Source organism: Xenopus tropicalis, chromosome 5 (genome assembly GCF_000004195.4).
Source record: "Xenopus tropicalis strain Nigerian chromosome 5, UCB_Xtro_10.0, whole genome shotgun sequence".
Lineage (NCBI taxonomy): Eukaryota > Metazoa > Chordata > Amphibia > Anura > Pipidae > Xenopus > Xenopus tropicalis.
In genome coordinates this window covers 89,775,655-89,801,789 of record NC_030681.2, presented here as the reverse complement: position 1 = coordinate 89,801,789, position 26,135 = coordinate 89,775,655, and the positions used below count along the sequence as shown (strand labels likewise).

The 26,135-nt window shown below is 36.7% G+C and overlaps 1 protein-coding gene across 3 annotated transcripts; it reads right to left on the bottom strand.

Moving 5' to 3' along the window:
* Positions 1–1,150: 1,150 nt before the first annotated feature.
* Positions 1,151–10,288, bottom strand: hmgn3 (high mobility group nucleosomal binding domain 3). 3 transcript variants are annotated; one of them, XM_012962994.3, is made up of 7 exons: positions 10,074–10,288; positions 5,023–5,073; positions 4,547–4,576; positions 4,356–4,406; positions 2,149–2,262; positions 1,943–2,042; positions 1,151–1,664 (listed from the first exon to the last, which is right to left on the bottom strand). In XM_012962994.3, the coding sequence occupies exons 1-7, from the start codon at positions 10,086–10,088 to the stop codon at positions 1,651–1,653; spliced, it is 375 nt and encodes a 124-aa protein (XP_012818448.1). In that variant the 5' UTR covers positions 10,089–10,288; the 3' UTR covers positions 1,151–1,650.
* Between the last annotated feature and the right edge of the window lie 15,847 nt (positions 10,289–26,135).

Sequence of the window (26,135 nt, the reverse complement as noted above, 5' to 3'; positions counted from 1 at the left end):
TAAACTTGCACAGTCCGCAAAGAGTGCATCTTTCTTCGATATGCTCACTTTGAGGTGGTTGGTATCTGATTGGCCTGAACGATCGTATCAAATAATCAGATCAGATTGACGGGATGCAGGCAGACGGGTGAAAACTGCATCAACTAGCCAATGCACTCCTTGCCAAGATAAAATTTTTAAACCTGCCCAATCGATATTGGCCAGATACTGAGGGCCCCATACATAAGCCGATAAGCTGCCAACAGTTGACAGCTTTTACAGGCCCATGTTATGTCCACCTTTACAGTAGCATGATACATGTGCATTATATATAGCATGTAACCTTTACAGAGCGAGAAACCAACTATGGTTTGTGTAAATATTTCACCATGTGCATGGGCTAAGACATAGTACTACAGTCTTTTTTTAAAGTCCCAAGACACAACATAATTATATGGTCACAAAATGTCCTCTCCAAGTCCAAAATGATTGCCAACTTCAGCTTTGTGCATGTACAATTTTTTAATTTTGTGAGCAAATGCTTGAAACCGGCGTAAAGCAGCTTAGGTGGTTTTTCACGGTGAGGGCAGTGAGCTTGGGGAATGCCCTTCCTAGTGATGTTGTGATGGCAGATTCTGTTAATGTATAACAGGACACTGAATGCCCGGGTGCAGTATTACCAAAACCAAAATGTATAGATAAATGAAAAAAATGCCGCACTCACGGGACTTACTGATAGAAAATGGTGATTTATTTCTCAGGGTTATGCTGTGAGAAATAAATCACCATTTTCTATCAGTAAGTCCCGTGAGTGCGGCATTTTTTTCATTTATTTATATATATATATATATATATATATATATATATATATATATGAACAATGGGGTTTATTTGGAAGGATTGATCTTGATGGACTTTTCAGCAGTATTCAGCTGAATGAATCCTTAAAATCAAGTGACTTTGCATCACATGAACATTGAAGTTGAATTTTTTTTGCAGGACACATGGTTTTCTTTAATCTGTTGGTATCCTAATTTGCATATCCATATTAAGATTTGCTCGAATACCAAAGTAGTGGATTCAGCATCCCTAAACTTAACTATATTTCCAAATTTGTGTCGATATTCAGGCTGCATAATCTGAAATGCTTAAATAATAAACAAACACTTTCTATAAAGGCAAGACCTTTATTTTTAACAGTTAAAAGAAAAAAAAAAAAAAAACTCAGCAGATGCTCACAACAATTTAGTCTTTTTCAAAACCACAAACATTAAAAGTACAAAAGCACCACAGATTATTGCTATAGAAAAACTGCATGGGAAAATTCTAAATCTGCACAGTAAAAACATCACCATATGCACTGTAATTTTTTCTCTTTTTCCTTTTTAAAAGCAAATAAAAAGTACAGATATGCAATCCAGCCAAGCACGCATACACACACTAAAGTTGATATTTATAAAAACTTGTAGACAATGAGCGGGGAAAAGCAAAGCATGAATATGTGAAGGAAATGTTCATGTACATTATATATATGTAAAAGTTAAACTACCGTTCTAAAAAAATTAGCATTTACAAAATACTTGAGAAAAATATTTTTTCTTAAAGTTCTTCAAGAGGTACGTAAAATCAAGATTTCCATGGTCATATCATTCCTTATCAGAACCCGCATCTTCAGTTTTCTGTGCCTGCGAGATAGAAGCCATATATATTTTACATTAGCATTTTAGTCAAAATGATGGCAGTTTAGCGAGCTGCTGCTATCTAATTTGAAATCAGAGGGGGAAATAATGCACCTAATCAAAACCCTGTACTTCAAGAATACAAAGACCAAAAGCTACAATTTACTTGGGGTTTCAACATTACAACCCAACAATCCCTTACCTGGTAGCTTTCATTTTCACACTGAAAATAGCACCACACTACTAGCTTTCTATGCACTGCACACAAAAAAGATCTACCGTACCCTTAACTTTCACTGTTTCAATCTGCCCTTTTACTGACAGTGTGGTGGGCAGGGCACCTCTGGATGTTGAAACATTAACAGATGAGCGAGAGATGCGAATCTGTAATAACATTTTGGGCAATAAAAAGAGGCATTATGAACATGCAATCAATGGCTGTAAATTGTATCAAAAGAACACCACCACTGATTTAATTGCTGGAATGTACCTCATCGGCTCTAGTTTCACCATTTTCAGATGGTGTAGTACCTTCCTTTGCAGCTTCTTGTTTTTCCTCCTTCTTTCCTTTAGCACCTTTGTTTGCTTTTGTTCCTGGCTCCTTCTGCAAAGAATTAAAAACAGATTAAAATCTAATTTAGGTTTCAGTATTTTGTGTACACAGTAGATACTCACTCATTCTTTAGATTAGAAAAACTGGTGAGCAGGACCCTTTGATCCTAATTACACTATTATAAGAACTCTGTTTGTTATACACTATAAATCATTGCATAACTTGATGACACTATATAGATAATATTACTCACATGTACTTTAGCTTGTATCTCTTTTCTATATAGCTTGTCACAGACAGCCAAGCAACTCTCTTCCATTATGTACTTTCTTTGCTTAAAATGAACATAGCTAACACCGAGCTGATAATCTTTCCACCATCTTTAGCTAATTAGTGGCCTGACAAATCCATCACTGTTAACTTAGCAGCTCTCAAGTTGCTCTTTAACTCACTCTCTGCATTCAGATGCTCACTCACAAAATCCTGCCACCTTGAGCTTAGAAGCACTGTTCATATTCAAATTACACACACACCAAAAATAATGCTGCATGCTTACACCATATCCCATAGACTGCTCTTGCAAAACTGCTCATGCAGGCCTGTTTTAAGGGCTCTAGGGCAATGACAGATGGAAAATCACCTCTCCTCTCCATATTAATTTAAATCGCCATGTCTAAGTCACTTTGCATGTAGCAATCTCAGGTACTCTCAAAGGAGCTTCATGCTACATTTTTGTGCAATTACTCAGGATTGCCACATATAAACGGTTCTATGCAAGGAGATTCAAATAAATGTGGTATTTTCAGGTGATAAAGCCCACGGGAGAGGAGATTCCCCATGAGCGATAAAGCACCCCATCTGCCCTTAAACAGCAAGTTAAGTAGGCTAAAAAAAAAAAAAAAAAAAAAAAAAAAAAAGCACAGGATTGAAATGCCAGAAACTAGCAATAAATCCTACTTGAGATGGGATAATTTTTCAAGAAGTGTATTCAAGCAATTATCACAGATGCAACATATGTTTTTATTCCACCCCAACCTATATATAGTAGAACCCAATTTTATGTTTCCTAGGACGTCAATTCAGAGAAAACGTAAAATACAGGGACATAAAATTAGGGTTCTACTGTAATCAATATTATGGTGCATGTTCAAAGAGCACTGTATGTATCGGTTTACATAATGCACTTTAAGTTCCAACAAGGCTCCAAAAGGTAACCACTTGCAGCATTCAGTGATCACATTGTATTTTGATAGCACAAAACAATTTGAAGCAGGGCTTTCTACATGGAGCATTCAACATTGCTTTACATGCTAAATTAAAAAAAAAAAGTGAAGTGTGACTGAGTAAATATTTGATTAGGGGAGCCAAAAGTGTGGTGTTTTTACTAAACAATAGGAGGACTATTGGGCAGTATGCTTTTTAAATTTTGACTTGCATTCTCTAAAGGTGGCCATACACGCACCGATAATATCGTACGAAACCTCGTTTCGTACGATATTCGGTGCGTGTATGGTATGTCGGTGAGTCGACCGATATCGCAGGAAGCTGCTGATATCGGCCGACTCGCCGATTGGACCAGTTTGAAAATTTTGATCGGGCGCCATAGAAGGCGCTGACCAAAATCTCTCTTCAGCGCTGAATCGGAGGTAGAAATCCTATTGTTTCTACCTCCTTACCTGCTGATTCAGCCCTGAATGGTGTGTGGCGGATCTGACGTCGTCAGATCGCCACGTGTATGGCCAGCTTAAGTCTCTAAGTCTACTAAGAAAACAATAAAACATTAATTAAACCCAATAGGGTTTCATCCAATAAGGATTATTTATATCTTAGTTGGGATCAATTACAAGGTACTATTTTATTTCTACATAGAAAAAGGAAATCAGTTTTAAAATTCTGAATTATTTGATTAAAATGGAGTCTATGGGAGACGGGTTTTCCGGATATGGGGTCCGATACCTGTACTACTTAAAGCAATACTGAGACTACAGTTGTGATGAAAATGTACTCTGAATGATGTGCCACCCAGAACGAGCTGGGTTAGAAATCGGAGGCAGTAGCACGATATAAAATATGCATTATGTCACAATTTCTGTTTTTATAGGCATTAGCTATAATTTGTTCTGTATAAGCACTTAGGTTGTTACCTTGGTGGTAGTTTTTTTCGGTTTTGCTTCAGGTTTAGGAGGTGCAGGTTTCTAAATCGAAAAATAAGAAAGAACATTTTCCAGCCATGAAAAAAAAAAATATATTCCAGAAGAGAAATCTTACAATAGGAATGAGAAAGTCAGAAGATCAGTGTTAAACTTCAGATATGATTAATGCCAAATTTACTTACTGCTGACAATCTTGCAGACCTTCTTGTAGGCTAAAAATAAAAACAATAATTGGTCTTATTATTTAAATCTGGACACATGACATCTTACTACCCATGGCCATTTTTAGTCTTAATTATAATCTTAATTCTTTATTGATTACACATTGTCCATGTTTTATCATACTACTTTTTGTACTTTGCAAATGAAAAAAGTATCATATCATTTACTATTAATGATAAAGTTCTAATAAAAGATATAGAAATATAATGCGGTTATAAAAGAACAATTGCTGCAAAATGCTTCCCATACAGGCAGTAGGTGGAGTTCTGTAGTTGCTTGGTATAGACAATACACCTTCTTTCGAAGAAGGCAGATACATAAATTACATGAGGGCACACGCTGGCACAGAACGGCTCACCAGAGCATATTTGGGATCAAAAGTTTTCTATTCAAGAGAGTTAAGAGCAAAGTACCTACAGTTAAGTTGCATACTTGCCTCTTGTTTGGTTACTTTAGCTGCGTCTTTGGCCTCAGCACCTTCTGGAGACTAAAACAAACAAAAAAAAAACACTTGTTAGCAAGCACAACCAAGCAACAGCAGAGATTGATAATGTATATTATTTATGTGATTGCCTGCATCTACAGTGACAATATATTAGGTATGACATTCCTAGGGCTACACAGCACAATTTAATTTATTTGCTCAATTTAACTGGGCCACCTACTGGCAATTTTGTACAGTCCCATACTACACAAATAACATGGGTGTCTTGCAATGCACCTGTTTCACTTCATGTTATTTGTACCTCTCTATAGAGTAAAATCGTACAGCGCTGCATATCCTAACAGCTTTATATAAAATTATACAAACATTTGCATTCTCAAAGAAATGCTGCCAAATGGCTCATTAGAACAATTTTGAACGCAAACATGATAGCAGCATGAACAGGTCACTCCAGCAACAGTTCATTAAAAATCACAATACTGGGTCAGGCCACAGCTGTACTTCAAAACTGTCCCATCCAGGTTGCCCTATGCTTTTACCTACAAACACCTTTGCAGTGTCTCTTTCTAGTGGCAGTCTCTCATAGTCACAATGTAATAATTTTTTAAATCCAGAAATGATTTTTTGCTTTAAGCAAGCAGCTACCAAAAAGAACTGTGTGACCTGTTCCTCTAAACAAATTCCATTTATGGTGTCAGAAAATATTAAATTATGGTAATTACACAAACCAGTAACAAAAATCTGATCAGGTGGCCATCATCCCCCAACTGCTAGAAAAAAATTAAAGTCAAACAGAATCCATGTATTTATAATGCAATCTGAACCTATGTACTAGAACACCAAAGTGTCATCATCCTATTGTTGTTTTATAATGACATTTATTTTTCATTGGTGGCTTACAGAATCAAAGCTTACTTACAAAAGTACCCATGGTACACATTATGGGGAAAATATATCAAATAATAAACTAGGCAATACAGAGAAATTCCCAGAATTGTGATATTTTTCAGGCCCTATTAACAATTTCCTGCCCGTTAGAAAACATTACCAGAAACATAGATTTATCAAAGCATATCTGTCAGAACATCATTCTGTTTTGATAGAGTGCAGCAGAGCTGAGCTCCAGCTCTCCTCCTAATTATTGCTTCCCACTGCAAATAAATAACTATTCAGACAAGTTATTTTCCCTCTAGAGCTAAATCCTGCTATTGTGGAAAAGATTTTGGTTAAAACTGAAAGTATTAGTTATTATGAAGCATTAATCATGGCAAAAATGATCAAGGTTTCCCAAAATCGCCACCTATATTTATTAAAGGAGAAGAACAGCTTTCTACACTTATACAATTCTCCTTTAAAGACAGCTTAGGCTAAAACACTGGAGGGTGCCAAAACTGTAGACATTTCAGTGGAATAATTATTAGATATATCTTATATATAATTATTATATTTACATATTCATGATAGATCCCTTTAAGCTGAAAAGGATTTTTGGACTTGAAGGATCACTTTGCCATCAACAAACAGATTTATTAGTGACACAAATGCAATAACAACAGTTTTAAAGGGGACATATACCCACCTATATAACAATGTCAAATGGCTCAGAGTGCTCCTTAATTCAAGCTATTTTTCAATTTAAGTATTCGAGAACAATCTGAAACTTGGTACTTATTAATAATGAAGGGTAGAATGTGATTTCCTCAGTCTGAGTTGGTCCTTTATGTGTTTAAGTGATTGTGTATTTTTAAAAAAATATTTGAGGGAAAAAAAAACCAAAAAAAACTCAAATTAGAATTTCGATAAATTTGCTTTTATGTAGATTAGGAGGCACACTTTGAAAGCCCTTAGTATTGAAATCTATCTAGTCCAGCAGGAATGATAGGATTGTCTGAAGCATTCTTCAACAGCACAACATTCCAAGCTTTACAGTTAGGACTCTTTTACATGAACGGTGTAAATGCTTGAAAAATCCACCTCAGGACAATGCACATGCTTGTGCGTAAGTGTGAAGACACATAGGGCTACTAGTTGCAGCTACAAAAATAGACAATGCTTATAACTTACTGACTATTGTCTTTACATGTTTTTAACAGAGGCAATTCTTAGTATTGTCTATGGCAGGGTATTTTCTGGCATTTTGTAGCCGTGACAAGTAGCTGTTAGTAGTTACGTGTGTCTTCACTCTATGAGTTCTTAGATTGTGGTGTCCTGTTACAGTTTATATAAAGAACATGAAAAGTAAGCAAAACTGCATATCAACGTTCCCTCTAATTTTTTATAGGCTGTGTGCGCAAAAAATATAATCCGTGCGCATTTTAAAGCAAGATTAAATTTTTGTGCGCTACAGAATGTTTGTTGGAGTTCAGTTATGGGCATTTTTGCGCAGATCTTTCAGTTTGTCTAAATCAAGTTACAAAAATTTAATTTTTGTGCGCGGGTTCGGAAAGTTGTGTGCGCGCGCACACGCGCACAGCTTAGAGGGAACAGTGCTGCATATGCCTGTATATAAACAAGTAAGGGCCAATTTGGCTTTCAATTTTTTTCCCCATCGTGCCTCTTTAAAACTGGAACTGGTTAGTTATGCTAACAATCTATCATATCATCACGTTTCTAGAAGGTAGGTAAAGCAAATTCCAACATACACTGGCATTGAGCAGGCCCACTATTTTAGCTTACTATTATCTTCGGAACAAACGAAAATGCTGTAAAAAGTCAAACAATGAAATGAATGATGGTACAACTGACATCAGCCATGCCTGACTCGAACAGTCCAGAGATCAACTGCAATTATTTCAGCTGACCAATCAAACAAAAGAACAGCAAATTACACCTGTAGTGGTTGAAAAAGTACTTTTGTTACCTTATGCACCAAATGTAGCTTAGAGTTAAGTATAATTTTAACAAAATAAGCAGATACGAAAGAACGATTTCACTTAGTGGGGCATTATCTTACCGCCAGTTATCTAGAATGCTCGGGACCTGGGGTTTTACGGATAAGGGGTCCTTCCGTAACTCTGATCTCCTACCTTAAGTCTGCTAAAAATGTATTTAAACAGTAATTAAACCAAATGGAATCATTTTGGCTGCAATAAGGATCAATTATATCTTAGTTGGGATCAAGTATTTACTTGAAAAGTGTTTATTACAGAGAAAAAGGAAACCATTCTTTTAAAATGCAAACTATTTGATTAAAATGGAGTCTATGGGAGATGGTCTTTTCGTAATGCTGAATTTTCTGAATAATGGGGTTCCAGATAAGGGGGTCCAATAACTGTACTATATATATATATATATATATATATATACACATATACACACACACACACACACACACACATATGTGTGTGGCTATGACAACAAAAACAGTGATCTGCTTTCTCTTTCAGATTTTATATTTGTATTTATATTTGTATATTTTTGGAATGAATTAAGATGATGTGATAGAAACCAGCTGTTGTATATCCTAATCCTAAACCATTTTTCTGCAAGTTGCTTAAGTCAGTTATACTGTAACCTAGTCAGAGTAAATTGGGACATTCTATAATAATAAATATCAAGGAGTACAAATTACCCAGTCTCCCTAAAAGGCAAAGAATTGAGGCTTGCAGATGTGTTTGTATTATTTGTAACAGCTCTTAGTTGCTGCAAAATACTTGAATTTTGGGAGCTGTGACTAGAACAGGACTGGAAAAAGTTCTAACAAATGATGATCTTTCCTCCCTCTTGACTGTATGTCAGACACTTTAGCATTTAGAGGCAGATGTATTAACATTTGAGCTTATTAAATATCGACTAAAAATATGAAAAAAACTATGTACTGCAGTGAAATCACATTCTATCTTTAATTTATAAATCTGCTAAATCTTGAAACTCTAAATAAAAACAGCTTGAAATCTGAATATACAACTCCCACATCTTCTAAATGATTTTGCCGGATTTAATACCACATTTTTCTAGTTTTTTGTGCATAATAAATATTGACAATTTTAATTTCAAAAACTCAAATGTGAGATTTTTGCTGGAAAAAAACACAATCACAGTAAAAACTCAAATTCATATGATGATAAATCTCTTAGTATTTATGGAGTAGTTCAAACTATTGTCTTAAAAGCAGTGAGATGGAAGTTGTATGCCGGAAGTCTGACAAAAAAAAACAGCCGTTAAATCAAACTTCTAGTAAAACTCAGAAAAAGTCACCATTCTAGTTTTGATTTTAGCAAATGAGCCCTGGAAATATTAATTCCACCACAAACGAACAATGGCTTGTATTTTGAAAGAGATAACGAAATATGAGGCCACATGATTCTGAAGTTTATTTCAATACAGATTGGCCAAAATTAACAATAACGAGTAATCATGTAAGACCTGTAAGGTTGGAACTATAGTGTATTGCCATTTGCAGAGCCAGAGCTGCAGAACACAGCATGCCATACTAATAACAGCAGATGTGAAGCAGCAGCTTGCTGGAGTATGCAATAGTGACAAACAACTGTGCGTAGTTGGAACTACAACTCCCACATCCCTTAGCTTTCTATCCTGGCTATCACAAGCTGGCAAGGGGGCATAACCTGCAAGCTAGTAGAAGTCATAGAAATGCGATGAGAGCACCAGGGGCCAGACCCTCGTATCACCTAAATTCTGTCACTTACAATTGGCTCGAAGCTAAGACTGCTGGAACGTTCCTAATGCTCCAATCTCTGACAGTTTCGCGCTTGCACAAGCAAATGTATTGAGAACCCGAAAGCCCAAAATAACATTCCAGCTGCTGGCTTGGATCATGGGGAGACGAGCAGGCTCAAACCATGACAGTTGCAAGAGAAGCTGATCCGCACTTGCCATGGCAGAAGGAGCGCAACTCTGCACGATACCAGAGCAGCTGCCGCCCGTGGGGATTTCTGTTCCCCAACAGCTGGAGGGCCCAAGCTCGCCTACCCTTGCACAAGACAAAAGCACGACTGAGAAGCAGGGAGGCTGCGACTCGGAAGAACGGGACACCAAGAAATGCGACAATAGTTACAAACTGCAAACGCACAGCAGCTCACCTTTCTTTTAGGCATGGTGCACCTGATTTGTGGCCTCGCCCTGGAGTTACTGCTGAGAATGGAGAAGGAGGGTGATGATGATGGTTCAGAGAAGGAAGTGCAGTGACTGGATGTTCACAGTCCCTCACCGAGCAACTACAGTCTCTACCCCTATTCCCCGCCTCCAAAAGCGTCCTCCGCTCCCATTGGCTAGTTTATGCTTACAAATTCTATACTCCCCACCTACCAACCTGCGCGGGCAGTCGACTGCAGCTTCGCAAGTGGGTGTGGACACGCATGGTACTGACACAATGATTTACTACGTCCCCACCTATTGCTGTGAGCGCCGCCCATCAAGGCATTTCCACCAATGGGAAGACGAAGATTGGGCTCAGCCTACATAGTTCATGAAAGAGGCAGTGGGTGGGCGCTGTTGGCGTGGCGGGTTTAATGTCCTGACCGTTGGTGTGGGTAGGGTGTGTGAATTTTTGCGCCGCCCTTTACAGAGCCGGCTGTTTATTTTTGAAATGTGATGGTAGGACTGCGTTCGTCGCTTTATGGTGGGCTTGGGCGCCATTTTGCTGTGGTTACGGTGGCTTGAGAGATGTAAAAGCGAGTAAAACGTGGAATTGCAAAATGAAGGTTGCTTATTGTTTGACCAGCTCAAGGTCAACGCGTTTTTAAGCAGAGCTATAGGGTGATCTTGGACGTATTTTAGTGATATAATTTCAGTAAGCCATTTTTACTAAGGCTTTGTAGAATAGGCTATTGTTCCCTGTTTCTGGTGGTTTCATCAGCAAAGGTGGAAATAGAAGCGAGAACCTGTACCTCCACATAGATAAGGCTAGTACGTTAATTGCATCTAACTTATAGATTACTAAATGTGCAGGTACAGAATAGTTTCCATTATTATCATCATTATTATTTTAAAGGCCACAACCACTTTTTTTTGTTTAGTGCAGTTGTTAGATGAAGTAGAATATGTCTTGTCTGGTACACAAATACATAAAGCACCATCAAATAATCACTTCCATTGGCCTCAACCCAGAAATGATTTCTGTAACAGCTACCATGGATTATAGCAGCACAATCAGCTCCCTCGTGTATTACAGCAACTCTAGGAATTACATCCAAGCACAGTTGTTACCACTGTGCTCCCTTTGTAACATTTTTGTGATTTAGGCTGAGAGTATTACACCCTCACCTATTCCTGAGGAACACATTCAAGCTGCTGTATCCTCATAGTAAATACTGTATAATATATTCTTCTGTATTAAATTGTATCTAAACCCAAAGATAAAGCTCATGTAAACTTTACATAGTCTTCTCTGAGAACTTGCAGTTTACATTATTTAAAACCATTTTCATACATTGATTATTAACATCATTGGTGACATAAGTACAGGTATTGGACCTATTATCCAGAATGCTCAGGACCTGGGACTTTCTGGATAAGGGATCTTTCCAAAATTTGGATCTCCATACCTTAAAGGAAAAGTAACACTAAATATTTTTAAGTAAAAAATCTATTCTACCCTGCTCCAATAATTTCCCTATCCTGCACACCATTTATTATTTTGAATGCTTTATTAGAAAATACCTGCTTAAACTTGGCTTCCGGTCATTTGAAATAAGGCAATACGGCGATGCAGGGCAGAATCCACTATGCGACGATCGATTGATCGATCCTAGCCTGACTCCTTCCTATACAGAAGGAAGGCTAGGAAAATAATGGTCTCTGTTAACTTCTGTACTTTTGTGTGGGGGAACATGTCAAAAAGCCACCACAGGGAAACAAATCCTGAGGCACCTGTGTAAAAGGGCCCTAAATGCAAGATTTGTTTTGGAGTTGTTCTTTCTTTTTAATTATAGCTGTAATATATCATCTAGGTAAAAGCTGCACAGACCAATGATGTATTAGAGACAACTGTCCATCACAAATTAAGTTTTTTAGGGGACCTGTCGCACTAAGAAATAATTCCAAATCCTTCTGAATCATGTTAGTAAAGCAAAATAAACTTAACTTACACTATATAAATTATTGAATTTCTTTTTCCTTTAGTCTTGAAATTTGCAGTCAAAGCAAGCAGGCAGGTGCCATTTTCTGTACACTGTTCTTTAGACAAGCTTTGTTTCACCTTGAAATTTCAAATACATTTTCTATTTAGGTGATATCTAGGAAGTGTTAAATGGAAAGTTAAAGTAATTGTAGATAAAAATCTGCTCTGTCAATGATATATTGCTTGCCCCAGGGCAGGGCAGGGCAGACAATTACTTTCACTTTTCATTCTGGAAAATCCTCAGTTACCCCCTCCCTCCTCACCAGCTAATTGTGCAGCATGGGCATTAGGTCCCCCATTCTGGCAAATAATATAAAAAGTCAAAAGTACAGCTACATCTGTGAAATCATGCATTTTTACATGCCACTTGGTTAAGTAAGCCATGGGATCCCAAGCATCAATAACATGCTGGACCTGATGGTAGTTAGCAATACATAAGTGCAAGGAGTTTATGTCGCTAAAGTACTTTTAATGAATGGCATCAACATGCAAAACATTTGCATCTGTTTTAGGATGAATGCCCTTGCAGCTGCATTTTTAATTTACCCTTTTAGCTCTAATCCGATATAGCTTGCATGCAGCATGTGTGCAAACACACGGAGCAGATTTCAGCATGGAAATGTGTCATTATGCATTTTTGTGCCATGCTTCACATGTCTGCACACAGTTTTGAAAGTGTGTGACTCTAGCCTAAAGACAAGATGGAGAAGGTAGGAGTTGTGTGATAAACAAAGATCATTTCAATCGAAAAACAGCCTTTTAGTTAGCACGTCTATGACTAAGTGCCCATGCGCACGAAACGCGTCAGGCACAATGCTTTTAAGGAAATTAATAAAGACTGAAGTTTTAGAGACTGTGGCTGTCCGGCGTGCTAACTAAAAGGCTGTGTTTCGTTTGAATTGGATTGCTCCCTTGGGCTACGGGTTCGGGGCCTAAGCACCCGGACCATACATCGGCTTTGGTGAGAATTGATTGATGTACTTATCTTTATTGAGATTGTGTATTCATTGGTGGCGTGCCCATGGTTTGTACACCTGGGCCATTTGGTTATTTGGGTACGATTAACCTTCATACTTGATTCTATATATTTTAGCACTGCCTTGTTATTTATTAACTAACTTATTAGTTTTGGCTTTTTTGGGGGGATTTATTTTTTGGTTTGGTATAAACAAAGATGATGACTAATTTAAACACTTTCTAATTTTCTCCCCTTAATTTAGCAAATTGGCAGTTTCTTCTCTTTTTTTGAATGCAAAAGACTATTGTACCTTCCAGGGTTGTTTTGTGCCCTACCAGTAAATTAAAGTATGAATACCCGGGGGCTTACTGATTCCAGAATACACCCATGTTTTGTGTTTAGCTTGGTATTTCCCTGGCCTTTGTGACCCAAAATCTCGTGAAGCACCACAGTGTCAGCTTTTTCTTTTTTTGGCTGCTGCACAGTTCACTACAGGTAAACACATTATTGTGCACTAATAAAATAATGCCTCATTTAGTAAAGGAAATGTAGCTAATAGTATACATCCCTGGAGTGTGTCAAAGCCATGATATACATTATTTGTTTACTTATCTCCAGGTTCCAAAAGTGTTGTATGGTATTAAGATACTTTTACCCACAATATTTCTACAGCAATTTAAAAAAAAAAAAAAAAATTTGAATATGGTTGAACAGGGTTTTTAGAGCATAACTTTAAAAGATAAATCAATTGTAATTTTTGCCATGATTTTCTCAAATTTTGGTAAAAGTTCAAACTCCAATTCCTCTGTCTAAAGTCTTTTAAATGTCACAGGCAGAGCCCTCTGAACTCATGCCTTCATTGGTTTATGCTTGTTTCATAGTTTATAATTGATTTTCTTCACTTTGTTGTACTTCTGTATTTTTTATCCAATCTACTGTACTACTGTACAGTGATATAACGTAATGTTTCCATAATGATTTAATAGTATTTATTGAATTCCATTGACATTTTTGGATAAGCTATAATAGTGACATTTAATTTTCTGTTATTAAAAAAAAAAAGGTACACAAAAAGGAAACTCAAAATCTTTCACAGTACAGGGTACATGTGACAGGGTATCCTGTGCATTATATTAGTTACAACATTAATACTAACTGTAGATATTAGTATCACAATGCTTGTTCAAGAACTCATCCAGGCCCCTCTTAAAGGCATTAACAGAATCTGCCATTAGTGCTACCCTAAACTGTAATAATTATTAAATACTAATACTTAATTTAAATAAACAAACGATACATGGATATAGAACAAAACAATTACACAATACTAACCAAAGAGCAAACCTATAAATATTAATTGGGTACCTGGGGGCCAATATATCAATGTTTGAATTTTTCCTTCAAAAACTGCGAAATTCAAATGATAGTTTCCAAAATGTTATATACGGTATGTATAAGTGTGAAAAAATCTGAAAAACTCGCATATAAAACCTCTGCATCTAAAAGCTTAAGAGTGCATGTAGAAGTAAAAATTCAGGTTATTTTTTACTTTATAGGGGTTGTTTGCTATTACATTATCTTTTAGTGCAGGTATCAGACCCCTTATCCCGACACCCATTATCCAGAAAGTTCCGAATTACAGAAAGGCCATCTCTCATAGACTCCATTTTAATCAAATAATTCACATTTTTAAAAATGATTTCCTTTTTCTCTGTAATAATAAAACAGTACCTTGTACTTGATCCTAACTAAGATATAATTAATCCTTATTTAAGCCAAAACAATCCTACTGGGTTTAATTACTGTTTAAATATTTTTTTTAGAAGACTTAAGGTAGGAGATCTGAATTACAGAAAGACCTCTTATCTGGAAAACACCAGGTCCCAAGCATTCTGGATAACAGGTCCCATACCTGTATGGTGTTGACTAGGGTGCTGTTTTGTGAAACTTTGCAATTGGTCTTCATTTTTATTTACAGTTTTTGAATTGTTTAGCTTTTTGCATAGCAGCTCTCTAGTTTGGAATTTCAGCAGGTATCTGATTGCTAGGGTCAAATTTATCCTAGCAGCTAGGCAGTGGTTTGAAAAAGAGACAGAAATATAAATAGGGAGACTAAATAAAAAGACAAGTAATAAAAAGTAACAATAAAATTGTAGCGTCACAGATCAGTAGCTTTTTGGCTCTTGGGGTCAGTGACCCCCAACTGAAAGCTGGAAAGATGTAAAAATGGAAGGCAAATCATTCATAAACTATAATAAATAAAAAATGAAGACCAATCAATAAGTTACTAATAAAGAACTATTTTCTAACATACTAAAAAGTTAATGTAAAGGTGAACCACCCCCTCTTAAGTTTTTAAAACATTTTTTTGAAAGTTTTGAAAACCATGAGTAGAATATAAATTTGATGCATTCAATTTTCATTCTGCTGTTTAATTTGTTGAAGTTTTTGCATATTCTAATTTCTTATTAAATAAGCAAACCTTCAAGTTTGGTAAAATTTCAAGTTTGTTTGAGTTGAAAATTGATAAACAAGCTGAGGGCCTGATTTATCAATGTTGGGATTTAAATTTTTTTCTAGATTCAATTTTTTTTTACTCCACAATGGTGAAGCTGACACACTTCTTGGTCCTTGTGAGGGTTTAAAGGTGATTTTGGTTATGTACACTGTCGACTAAGCATATCTGATGATGAATTGCTGGATCGGAAACAGGTTGTGTATTACACAAAAGATGACTGGATGATTTGTGTGGTTGTCCAGAGTTATATTTTGTTTCAGATTTGTAAGGTTTGGATAGCTTGACTGTGCCTTTACTCTGTATGAAGAACCCATATACAAGATTAACGAGGAAACAACTATCTACTACTGTACCTGTAACATGGATCTTGTATATTTTAAGGAAGAAAGACTGTTCACACTGCAAACTTTGCTTTACAAAGGCCAAGTCAGATCTGACAAGTGGCATGCAGTGTAAACAGTCTATTTGTGTTTTGACTGTACAAGTATAGGACCTGTTATCCAGAATGCTCGGGACCCAGGGCTTTCTGGATAAGGGATCTTTCCATAATTTGGATCTCCATGCCTTAATTCTACTAAAAAATCATTTAAACCCAATAGGATTGTTTTGCTTCCAATAAGTCATTATATCTTAGTTGGGATCAAGTACAAGGTACTGTTGTATTACTATAGAGAAAAAGGAAATCATTTTAAAATTTAGAATTATTTTTTTATAAGGGAGTCTATGGGAGATGGCCTTTCTGCAATTCAGAACTTTTTGGATAACTGGTTTCCGGATAAGGGATCCCATACCTGTACTGTTTCCAAGTGCTTAGTTCTGATAGAGTTGCAACTGGAATTTGGTCTGAACAGAGAAGTCAGGTTCATTATCGAGAAAGCTCTGAATTGCAGGCACCGTTTTGATAGATAATTACAAATTTTAAAACATATATTCTTTTTCTCTGTAATTTTAAAACAGTACCTTTATACTTGATCCCAACTAAGATATAATTAATTCTAATTTTAGGCAAAAGAATTCTGTTTGGTTTATTTAATGTATAAATTATTTTTTACTAGACAAAGTATTAAGATAAAGACCTCTTATCCGGAAAACCCCAGGTCCTGAACATTGAGTAAAAGGTCCTATACCTGTAGTGTAATATGTCATGCATTTTAAAAAAGGTTATAGATACCTGAGACAGCTTATCAGTAATGGAGTCTAGGCAAATATTTTTTTTTTTTTTTAATATACATGTAGTTAACTTACTAGAGGTAATGGTACATTGCATAAACTGGTGACACCACACATACAGTCTAAAATCTGTTGCTGGTGGTTGTACATTCCCTACCAGGCATAGGTAACTGGAGGTCAAGTTATTTGCTCTAGAAAGGTTAGAATGTTCAGGACTCAAACTGAAAGAATGGCATACAATTTTGTGTGTGTGTGTGTTCATTTAACGTTTGTTAATAAGTAAGTACTTTTAAGGGAGAAGTATCCTACTAAAAGAAAGGTAAGCACATAAAATCTTGGGACTCAGGGATTCAACATATTCAAGAAAACATTCCTGATGATCTTTTGGAATACTATGTATATAATTATGTGTAAAGTAAAATAAAAAATGCAGGAGCAATAGGTGCATTTAGTTAAAGAAAAACCTGGAATATGGTAATAGGATTTGCTTAGTCAATCAATCTCATGCTGCTTTTTAAACATAACATCCATTAGTGTGAGGGCAGATTCAGCTAGGGATGGGTCAAACAGCAGCACTGTGTCAGACAAATCTAGGCCTCTTTGAAAAGATTTTCTTTTGTAACAAAAAACAGCCAATTGCTGTCACAATAGAAAACGGTAGAGTAAAATAGTGATGAAAAGACTGCTGGTTGAGCTGTTCCTTTATGAAAACAATAGGGCATTTAAAGGCAATGGAATGACCACTGCTAAGCCCATGGTGCCTTGGTTTTCTTTGCTACGAACTATTCCTTTCCAAACTAGCAGTTATGACTGATAGCAGAAACAGTGTCAACATGTATACCATTATTTTTTATAAAGAAAAAACAGTAGTGAAAATAAAACAGCTAGTACAGGTATCGGACCCTTTATCCAGAAACCTATTATCCACAAAGTTCCGAATTACAGAAAGGACATCTCCCATAGACTTCATTTTAATCAAATAATTCAATAATTTTTAAAAATTATGACAGTAGCTTGTACTTGATTCCAACTTAGATATAATGTATCCTTATGGGAGCCAAAACAATACTATTGGGTTTAATTACTGTTTGAATAATTTTATTAGCAGACTTAAGGTACAAAATCCGAATGACAGAAAGACCCCTTATCTGGAAAACCCCAGGTCCCGAGCATTCTGGATAACGTGTCCCATACCTGTATAACATTATAAATTATAGCTGTGTATATATGTGTGTATATATATATATATATATATATATATATATATATATATATATATATATACACAAAAGCCATGAATATCCTGTAAATTATAATCATGCTTAATGTAATTTCATGTCACATGACTCACTAATATGTGTGTATTATAGTATGAGGATATTAGAAGTTACGAGTTACGTATGAGGATATTAGAAGATCACTGGTCACTCCTAAAATCCCCTCGTTCCCTACAAATAATTTGTGTGTTGATATTGCTTTTCAGAGTTTGTAACTCTGTGTTCGGATACATTTGGCTTACAATATGTCCAGACACTCTTGCTAAGAAAAGATACTGGCACAACAGGCTGTTACAAGTGGGGATTTACTTTGCGTGTTTAATTCACATGTGCCGGTGTCTTTTCTTACTTCCCAACACTCTGCACTGGCCTCACACTACAGGAAAAGCCAGGGTTTGCTGGTGATTCCTTTGAATTCATCAGACCGAGACAAGGGGTCCTGTCATTTACCCATTATCAATATATTTAGGACATCAAGACATTTTGTGCATTAAGCTACTAAGAACAAAACAGGGATTGGTTGTCCATACATTGCAATACTGTTGGCTATCTTGAATCAATTGCAATATATGGACAAACAACTCCTGTTTTGTTTGTAAGGTGTTGTGAAAACGCTGGGATACAGATGTTGAACACCATTGTATGCAGCAGACAGGTGACATCAAAGGCCCCTGCCTCGGTTTAGGGATGGTTTCTCCACCTTAACATGAATAGTCTGTTTTACACCTCCTTCAAACCAGTGGTCTTCTCTTCCAATCCGCCACCCCAGCCTTGTGACACGATCTCTGATAAACTGCTGACTCTCTTTACTGCTATAATTCAAGCTGAAGTTATGTCAAACCCCCACACCCCTTCAGCAGACAATATCATGCAAACAGCGGCAAATAGCACAAGCTTGTGGAGAAACCATCACTTTAAGGATAACCAAAAACAGCTCATTTGTTTCTTGTGGGAAATCACTTCCCGTGGGCAAATTACATTGTTGATCAATTATATGATCCAGAAGGCACAGGTATGGTGACATGCAAAGGTGTTTTTAAGTGGTTGCCACCTGGTGGAGTGCAGTATCCCACAGGCAACAAAATGCCCCATGTGTGCTAAATGCAAGAGCTAAAGCATGTGTGGGAGGGGGGTTGGCTGCTGTTGTGGTCACAGCTTCTGATAATGTTGAAAGAAAACCACCATGGCTGATGCAAATGATGCAGTGACAGGTAAAGGTCACTCTGGAAACTCTCTATTTAATATTATAATAAATGGTAACAGCAATTTAGCTGCTGCTGACCTTTGGCGGACAAAAAGCCTAGTGTGCCATAGTTGTAATGCCCATGAATTAGCTTGTAGCAAAGCCCATGTGTACACTTCAAAAGCATAGTCAGGTTAATTGACTCCTGATAAAATTGTGTGTAAATGGGATAGGGACCTTAGACTAGAAACTCCACTGGGGCAGGGACTGATGTGAATAATTTAAAATATGTAAAGCGCTGCAGAAATGTGTCTGTACTAAATAACTGGAAATGAAAAAATAAATACGGTGACTTTAGAGAACAGTATCCCTCCCCATCCAAAAGATATTTAATGATGAGAGACTAGTGACACCCAGAAAACATTAAAAACAGTGAGAAGCAGCAGGAACTTGAGCCCCAAATACATTATGTACAATAAGAGGAAATGGTCCACCTCAGACACCCCCTTACCTTTCTACAAAGCAGGTTACCTGAAAGCTGAAGCAGGTGTATGTAGGTCAAAATTAGCTAAGACAACTCTGCACTGCTTAATATATGTGGCTTTGTGTCAACTAGTAGTAAGGAGAACTAAACCCCAAAAATAACTATGGCTAAAAATCATCACAAATTATCAAACAGAAAATGAGGCTGGCCTGTCATAGAGGTTGAAGCTACACAGCTTATTCATTCTCTAATGCTAATTGTTGGTGTTTCAGACTTATACTGTGACTTTTATATTCCGCATATTCAGTATATTGTGAGTTTGTCCCTAAGCTCAATAATTAGCATCACCACAGAGCATGTGCAGTGAATTACAGAAAAGAAGATGGGGAGCTACTGGGGCTTGTTTGTAGGCACAGATCTTCCCTGCTAAAGGGTGGAGGTTGCCTTGGGCTGGTACAAAAGCCCAAAACATGTACTACATTTCTGCCCTACGTCTTTGGTTTGGCTTTAGTTCTCCTATAAATCTCTAGGAAACATAACAAATGGTCCAGAATCTGGACCTCAATTCAAAAATGATCAGTATAAGAATATATCAGTATGTTAAAGGAGAAGGAAAGGCTAGTAAAGAGTTAATCTCAAAATGCGCCTATTGTCTCAATAGTGCCCTTAAGTCTCCCTATATTTCAATAGTTCAAATGATCAGAAGCCAAACAGGAAAAAAAAATGCTGAGCTGGGTAGAGAAGATTCCCATGATGCAACGCTCCTGCACAGAATGTACAACCAAGACTGTAGGCGGCGCATGCGCACAAGCAGGAGAGCTCCCCCTAGCGTCTGGTTGCTATGGCGACTACTGCCCTTATAAGAAGCGAATGCAGCGGCAGCTGGGGCCATTACAAGAGGACACAGCCGGCAGACAGGTGCTGGGGGGAGTAGAGGCAAAGGGGGTAGCGGGGGGCGGTTGGCCACAGTGACAGGAGGACACAGCCGGCAGACAGGTGCTGGGGGGAGGAGAGGCAAGTGGGGAGCGGAGCGGGGGGGGGGGTAGTTGAGCTGGACAAGTTGGTGTGTGAGTGGGCATCCCTTGTTAAAGATGGCGGCGCCGTTTACTGAAATAAGTATGTAGAATGTAGCAGGTGTATCTCTGTAAATCTTTCATTAGGCAAGCCAGGAATAAAGCGTTTTTACACAGCAACAGTAGTACTATTTAATAGTGTGCTAACTAGATTTTGACTTTCCTTGTCCTTTAAATGTCAGTATAAAATAAATAGCATATCAAGTATCATGCAGATGGTACATCACTCCTATGAAAACCGTGGGCTTATTCCTTCTGCTACCCCTGTGTGTTCCCAAGGCTGTCAAAGAAGAAAACCCATTACACTTAGTAGCAATGTATGGACCATTTTTGCCCAATTCTGGAGTAGCTTTATTATTATTATTCTCTTACCACATCCTGGCAGCTGCCATATAGGCAAAAGCCCTCAAATGGCTGGCTTCAAAACATCATAGAATGAATTATACACAAAATATTCAGTATATGGTTGGAAGATTATTTAGATTACATAGATAGTAGATAGAGATAATTTCTATGTTTTATAGATTTCAATAATGAAATATGATCCCCTTTATAAATGATTAGTTTTGGAAGTTCTGTCTGCATATATTTTATAATTAAGACTGCAATTACTGTTTGGTTTTCTACTATTTTAATGTTTATTTAAAGTTCACTTTCTGTATTGCAAACAAAAAATCATAATTAAAGAGATAAAAAAAGAGTCATGGGACATGTCTGTGCAATAAAACTACACTTCATTTGCCATACTTGACTTATCAAAAAAGGTATGCTTTACTATATTGTCGATAAAAATTCTAAAAACATGGGAGTACATCCCCTTAAAGGTTATTTTTATCACGTAAATCATACTGGCAAAACCTCACATGAGTGTTTTGCACTTCATTGTCTTGTATCAATATATAGATGGAAAGAGACCACCTTATACTGAATACAAGCATGAAACAAGTTCTTTCATTGAGGCAACTTGTTGTCCAGTGTATATGTACACATCAGTAAACATTTCAAATGGTTATATATCCCAAATGTGTTTGCTGAATTTATATACTGCCCATCCATCAACTTTTATTAATGATCTTAACTTGCATTTAAAAATCAATCGATAAGATTTTTACATATGCAGGTATGGAACCTATTATGCAGAATGCACGGGACCTGAGGCTTTCCAAACAAGGGGTCTTTCCATAGTTTGGATCTTCATATTTTAAAGGGATAGTTTACCATCAAGTTACCTTTTTATATGCAATAAAATGGACAATACCTAGCGACATTTCAGCTGGTTTTTGTTTTTTATAGTTTTTTAATTATTTGCCTTAATTTTCCAGCTTTCAAATGGGGGTCACTGACTCTGTTGCTCTGTGAAGATTCAATTTTACCGTTACTGTTATTTTTTATTATCTTTCTATTCAGGCCCTCTCCCATTCAAATTACAGTTACTCAAACCACAGCCTGGTTTCTAGGGTAATTTGAAAACCCAGCAACCAGATAGCTTTTTGTTCAGCAACTCTCCTGTTTGGAATTTTAGCAGCCAAGTAATTGTAAAAACCACAAATAAAAAGAAAAAGCAAATTGTCTCAGAATATCACTCTGTACATCATACTTTAAAGGACAAGTCAACCCAAAATATAATGTTTACATAAGAAAACAAGCAACTTTGCAATATACGTTCATTACAAATTTGTAATAGTTTTGGATTTATTTGTATAAATAGTTACTATTAGAAGTAGTGTCTCCTGTCTTTTCTATTCTTTGCCCTGGTGGCTCTGAAGTTTGAAACAATGTAACACAAAGCAGCAGACTGACAGACCTGTCTTGTTGGAGGAGACTGACCTTTAGTAACATTGTTAAAAATTTTCAGCAAATTCTGCATTCTATAGCGATTACATTTACAGGAGAAGGAAAGGCTAATAAAGAGTTAATCTCAAGCTACAGGCATACCTTCGGTTCTCTCAATTGTGCCCTTAAGTCTCCCCATATTACAGGAAGAAAAAATGCTAAGATGTATAAAGAAAGTTCCCATAATGCCTTCGCTCCTGCACAGACACCCAGACCCAGAGTGAGCATGCTCAGTTAGTAAGACTTCCTGCTGATTGGCTCAGATCCAAATTCCTAAGGGGGGAAGTGAGTTCTTAGCATTCTTGAGGGAGGGGGGAGCAGGAGAGAGGAGACAGCAGAGAGCTGCGTGTCTCTGGCACAGGAATTGCAGACACAAGAAATCTTTTGACAGAGAAGTCAGTGAAGCATTTCTGTGAGTGCTTATGGCTGTATTTACATAGACCTTTCTGATAAACCTTACTTAGTTTTTACCTTTCTTTCTCCTTTAAAGCACTAAAAATTGTCAGTAGATTCATATTGGAAAGTTGCTTGAAAAATATGTTTTATTAGGCAAAAAATTATTTTTGGAGTTAACAGGTGCTTTAACTTAATTTAAAGATGAACAACCCCTAAAAATGGTGAACAAGTATACTTAAAAATTATTTAAACATTAAATAAACCCAATATTGTTGGATTGTTTTGCCTCCAATAAGGATTAATTATATCATAGCTGGTATCAAGTACAAGTTTATGCTTTATTATTACAGAGAAAAATGGAACCATTTTATTTTAACTATTTGATTACAATTAAGTCTAAGGGAGATTTCTTATTCTGTAATTTGGAGCTTCTGGATAATGGATCCCATACCTGTATGGTATTTCAAGTCATTCTTAAGAATTGGTTCTGCCCTATATTTAGAAATTTGCCATGGCATATTGTATTTGGCTCATTTTTAGATTCTTCTGATGAGGATTGAGATAAATTTTGTCAACATCTGTGGAAAACCTATATAACTGCACCGTAACTATTTCTTTGAAATACACCCAGTACTACATGAGCTTGGTTATTATTTGATTTAATGAAGTATTATGGCACAAGTTGTCAAATTAAAAACAGAAATATACAGCCATATTTTCAGAACTAATACCGTATATACTAGAGTATAAGCTGAGTTTTTCAGCACTAAAAATGTTGTCAAGTATATGTAACTGTGTGCTGTTGCTCGCTGTGCAGTTGTAACGCGATCGCTGCGCGCAACGAGCGCGTTACAACTGCTCAACGAGCAACAGCACACAGTTACATATACTCGAGCAACAGCACATGGTTAAATAGATGTAACATGGATGCTGATCCACACATAACGCTGTGAGAGGTTTCTTCTTTTCGCACATTGGTTGGCTTCTCATGCGCAAGCACCCCAATGTCATACAAAAAGGGAAGAAGCTTGATCTGAGTGATCTCAAAGCAGATAAAGTGGTCATGTTCCAAAGGAGGTGAGTTAAAGGTTTTTTTTTTCCAGTTTCACAGTTCACTTTGCCTGTAACACAACACAGGTATAACAAATTCTACTAGAACAAATGGGCTTTACTAAACTTGGAAGGAGTAAAAGTATATTCAGATGTCAGTAATGGTCTGTGAGTATCTATCAGCTAGTAAAGTCACCCTAATAACTTTGTCATGCTTCCAATGCGACGCGCCATAATGGGACGCGCACACAGCACTAATATGATGGGAGCGCACACAGCACTAATATGATGGGAGCGCACACAGCATATGAGTGAAGCACACGATTGATACGATGGGAGCGCACACAGCAGGATGGCAAGTACTTGATAATTAGTATGGCAGCTTCCTTAGCCTTCCCAAACTTGCTTTTGTCTGCTGCTGTAGAATTTTTCTTTCCCTAAAGTTATCTATTATTTATTTATCTGTTATTTATTTGATTATTGAAACTTAGCAGTAGCGGCTTCATTTCCCACCCTAGGCTTATACTTGAGTCAATAAGTTTTTCCAGGTTTCTTAGGTAAAATTAGGTACCTCGGATTATATTTGGATAAGCTTATACTCGAGTATATACGGTATGTCTATAAATGAATGTAATTCCAGGCAAATTCTTGAAAGATACTATGCAAATGGTCTCATAAAAGTTTTTTTTTTTTTTTTTAGAAAAAACTCCTAAATGAGATCTATCATAGTAACTGTATGAGTAAATATTTTTCTACATCAATTTCTATATCGAATTGAATGTCATTTAATAAAAACAGCTTTCATATTTGTCTGTGTGTTTTTCAGGCATACTTATTACATACAGTATAGGCATCTGCATGACAAATATTGTGTTTCCTGCACAAGGATGCCAGTAAGCACCCAAACAATGCCAGAACCAGGCAAGCTGTATAAGGGTAATAGCACAGAGCTTTTCAGGCACTTTTAGTTTAGGCACTCTCTGCCTTACATTGCAATTGGCAAACATATTTACCATTAGGAAATAATTGAGAAACAAGCTGCCAATTTCAGATGCAAGAAATAAAGCTGAAAACACTCCCTTTCCCCGCAATCCCTTCCTGACAGCATCTGCCTATGCTATGCCATAGGTGGTTACTTGCAGCAGCTTTCCCTTATGTGAATGGGAATTGGTTGCAAGTGAGAAAGGACATTTAAAGGAACAGTAACATCAAAAAAAAAAAGTGTTTTAAAGTAATTAAAATATAATGTGCTGCTTCTCAGCAAAAAAAACTGGTGTTTTTGCTTCAGAAAAGCTACTATATAAATAAGCTGCTGTGTAGCCATGGGGGCAGCCATTCAAGCTGGAAAAATGGAGAAAAGGCACAGGTTACATAGCAGATAACTAGTAGATAAGCCCCATATAATGGGGGTTTATTTGTTATCTTCTAAGTAACCTGTGCCTTTTCTCCTTTGAATGGCTGCCCCCGTGGCTACACAGCAGCCTACTTATATAAACTATAGTAGTCTTTCTGAGGCAAACACACCAGTTGTACCAGTGCAGGGCAACAGTACATTATATTGTAATTACTTTTATACACTTTCATTTTTTGATGTTAGTGTTCCTTTAAGCAACTGCGGTTTTCCCAGACCTTAACTTACTTGCCTTGCATGGCTCTGAAACAGTTCATGTGCCTTTTGGTGTAATGGAAGCATACATATGTAATAAGAAGGCATACAATAAATACACAAGTATTGAGTATTTAAAACTGATGTAGGTAAAAATATTTATATGCAATCAGCACATTATAGATCACCCTTTAATATGTAACATTACAATCACTTGGAACATTAACTATGCCAACAAATCCTACTTGTCGTACTATTTGAAAAACATGGATTTGCATAAAACCAAGAAATGAACAGAGATATATAGTTGTACTGAAACTCGACTAGAAAACAAATATTTAGTGGAATGTTTTTGTGGTATTTGTCTTCTAAATAAAAAGGATTTGGAAGAATATTAAATAGCCAAGCAAAAATTTGGTCTTATTCAAATCAAAAGTATTGTTGCCTTTAGTTGTTCAGATGTTGTAAGTCACAT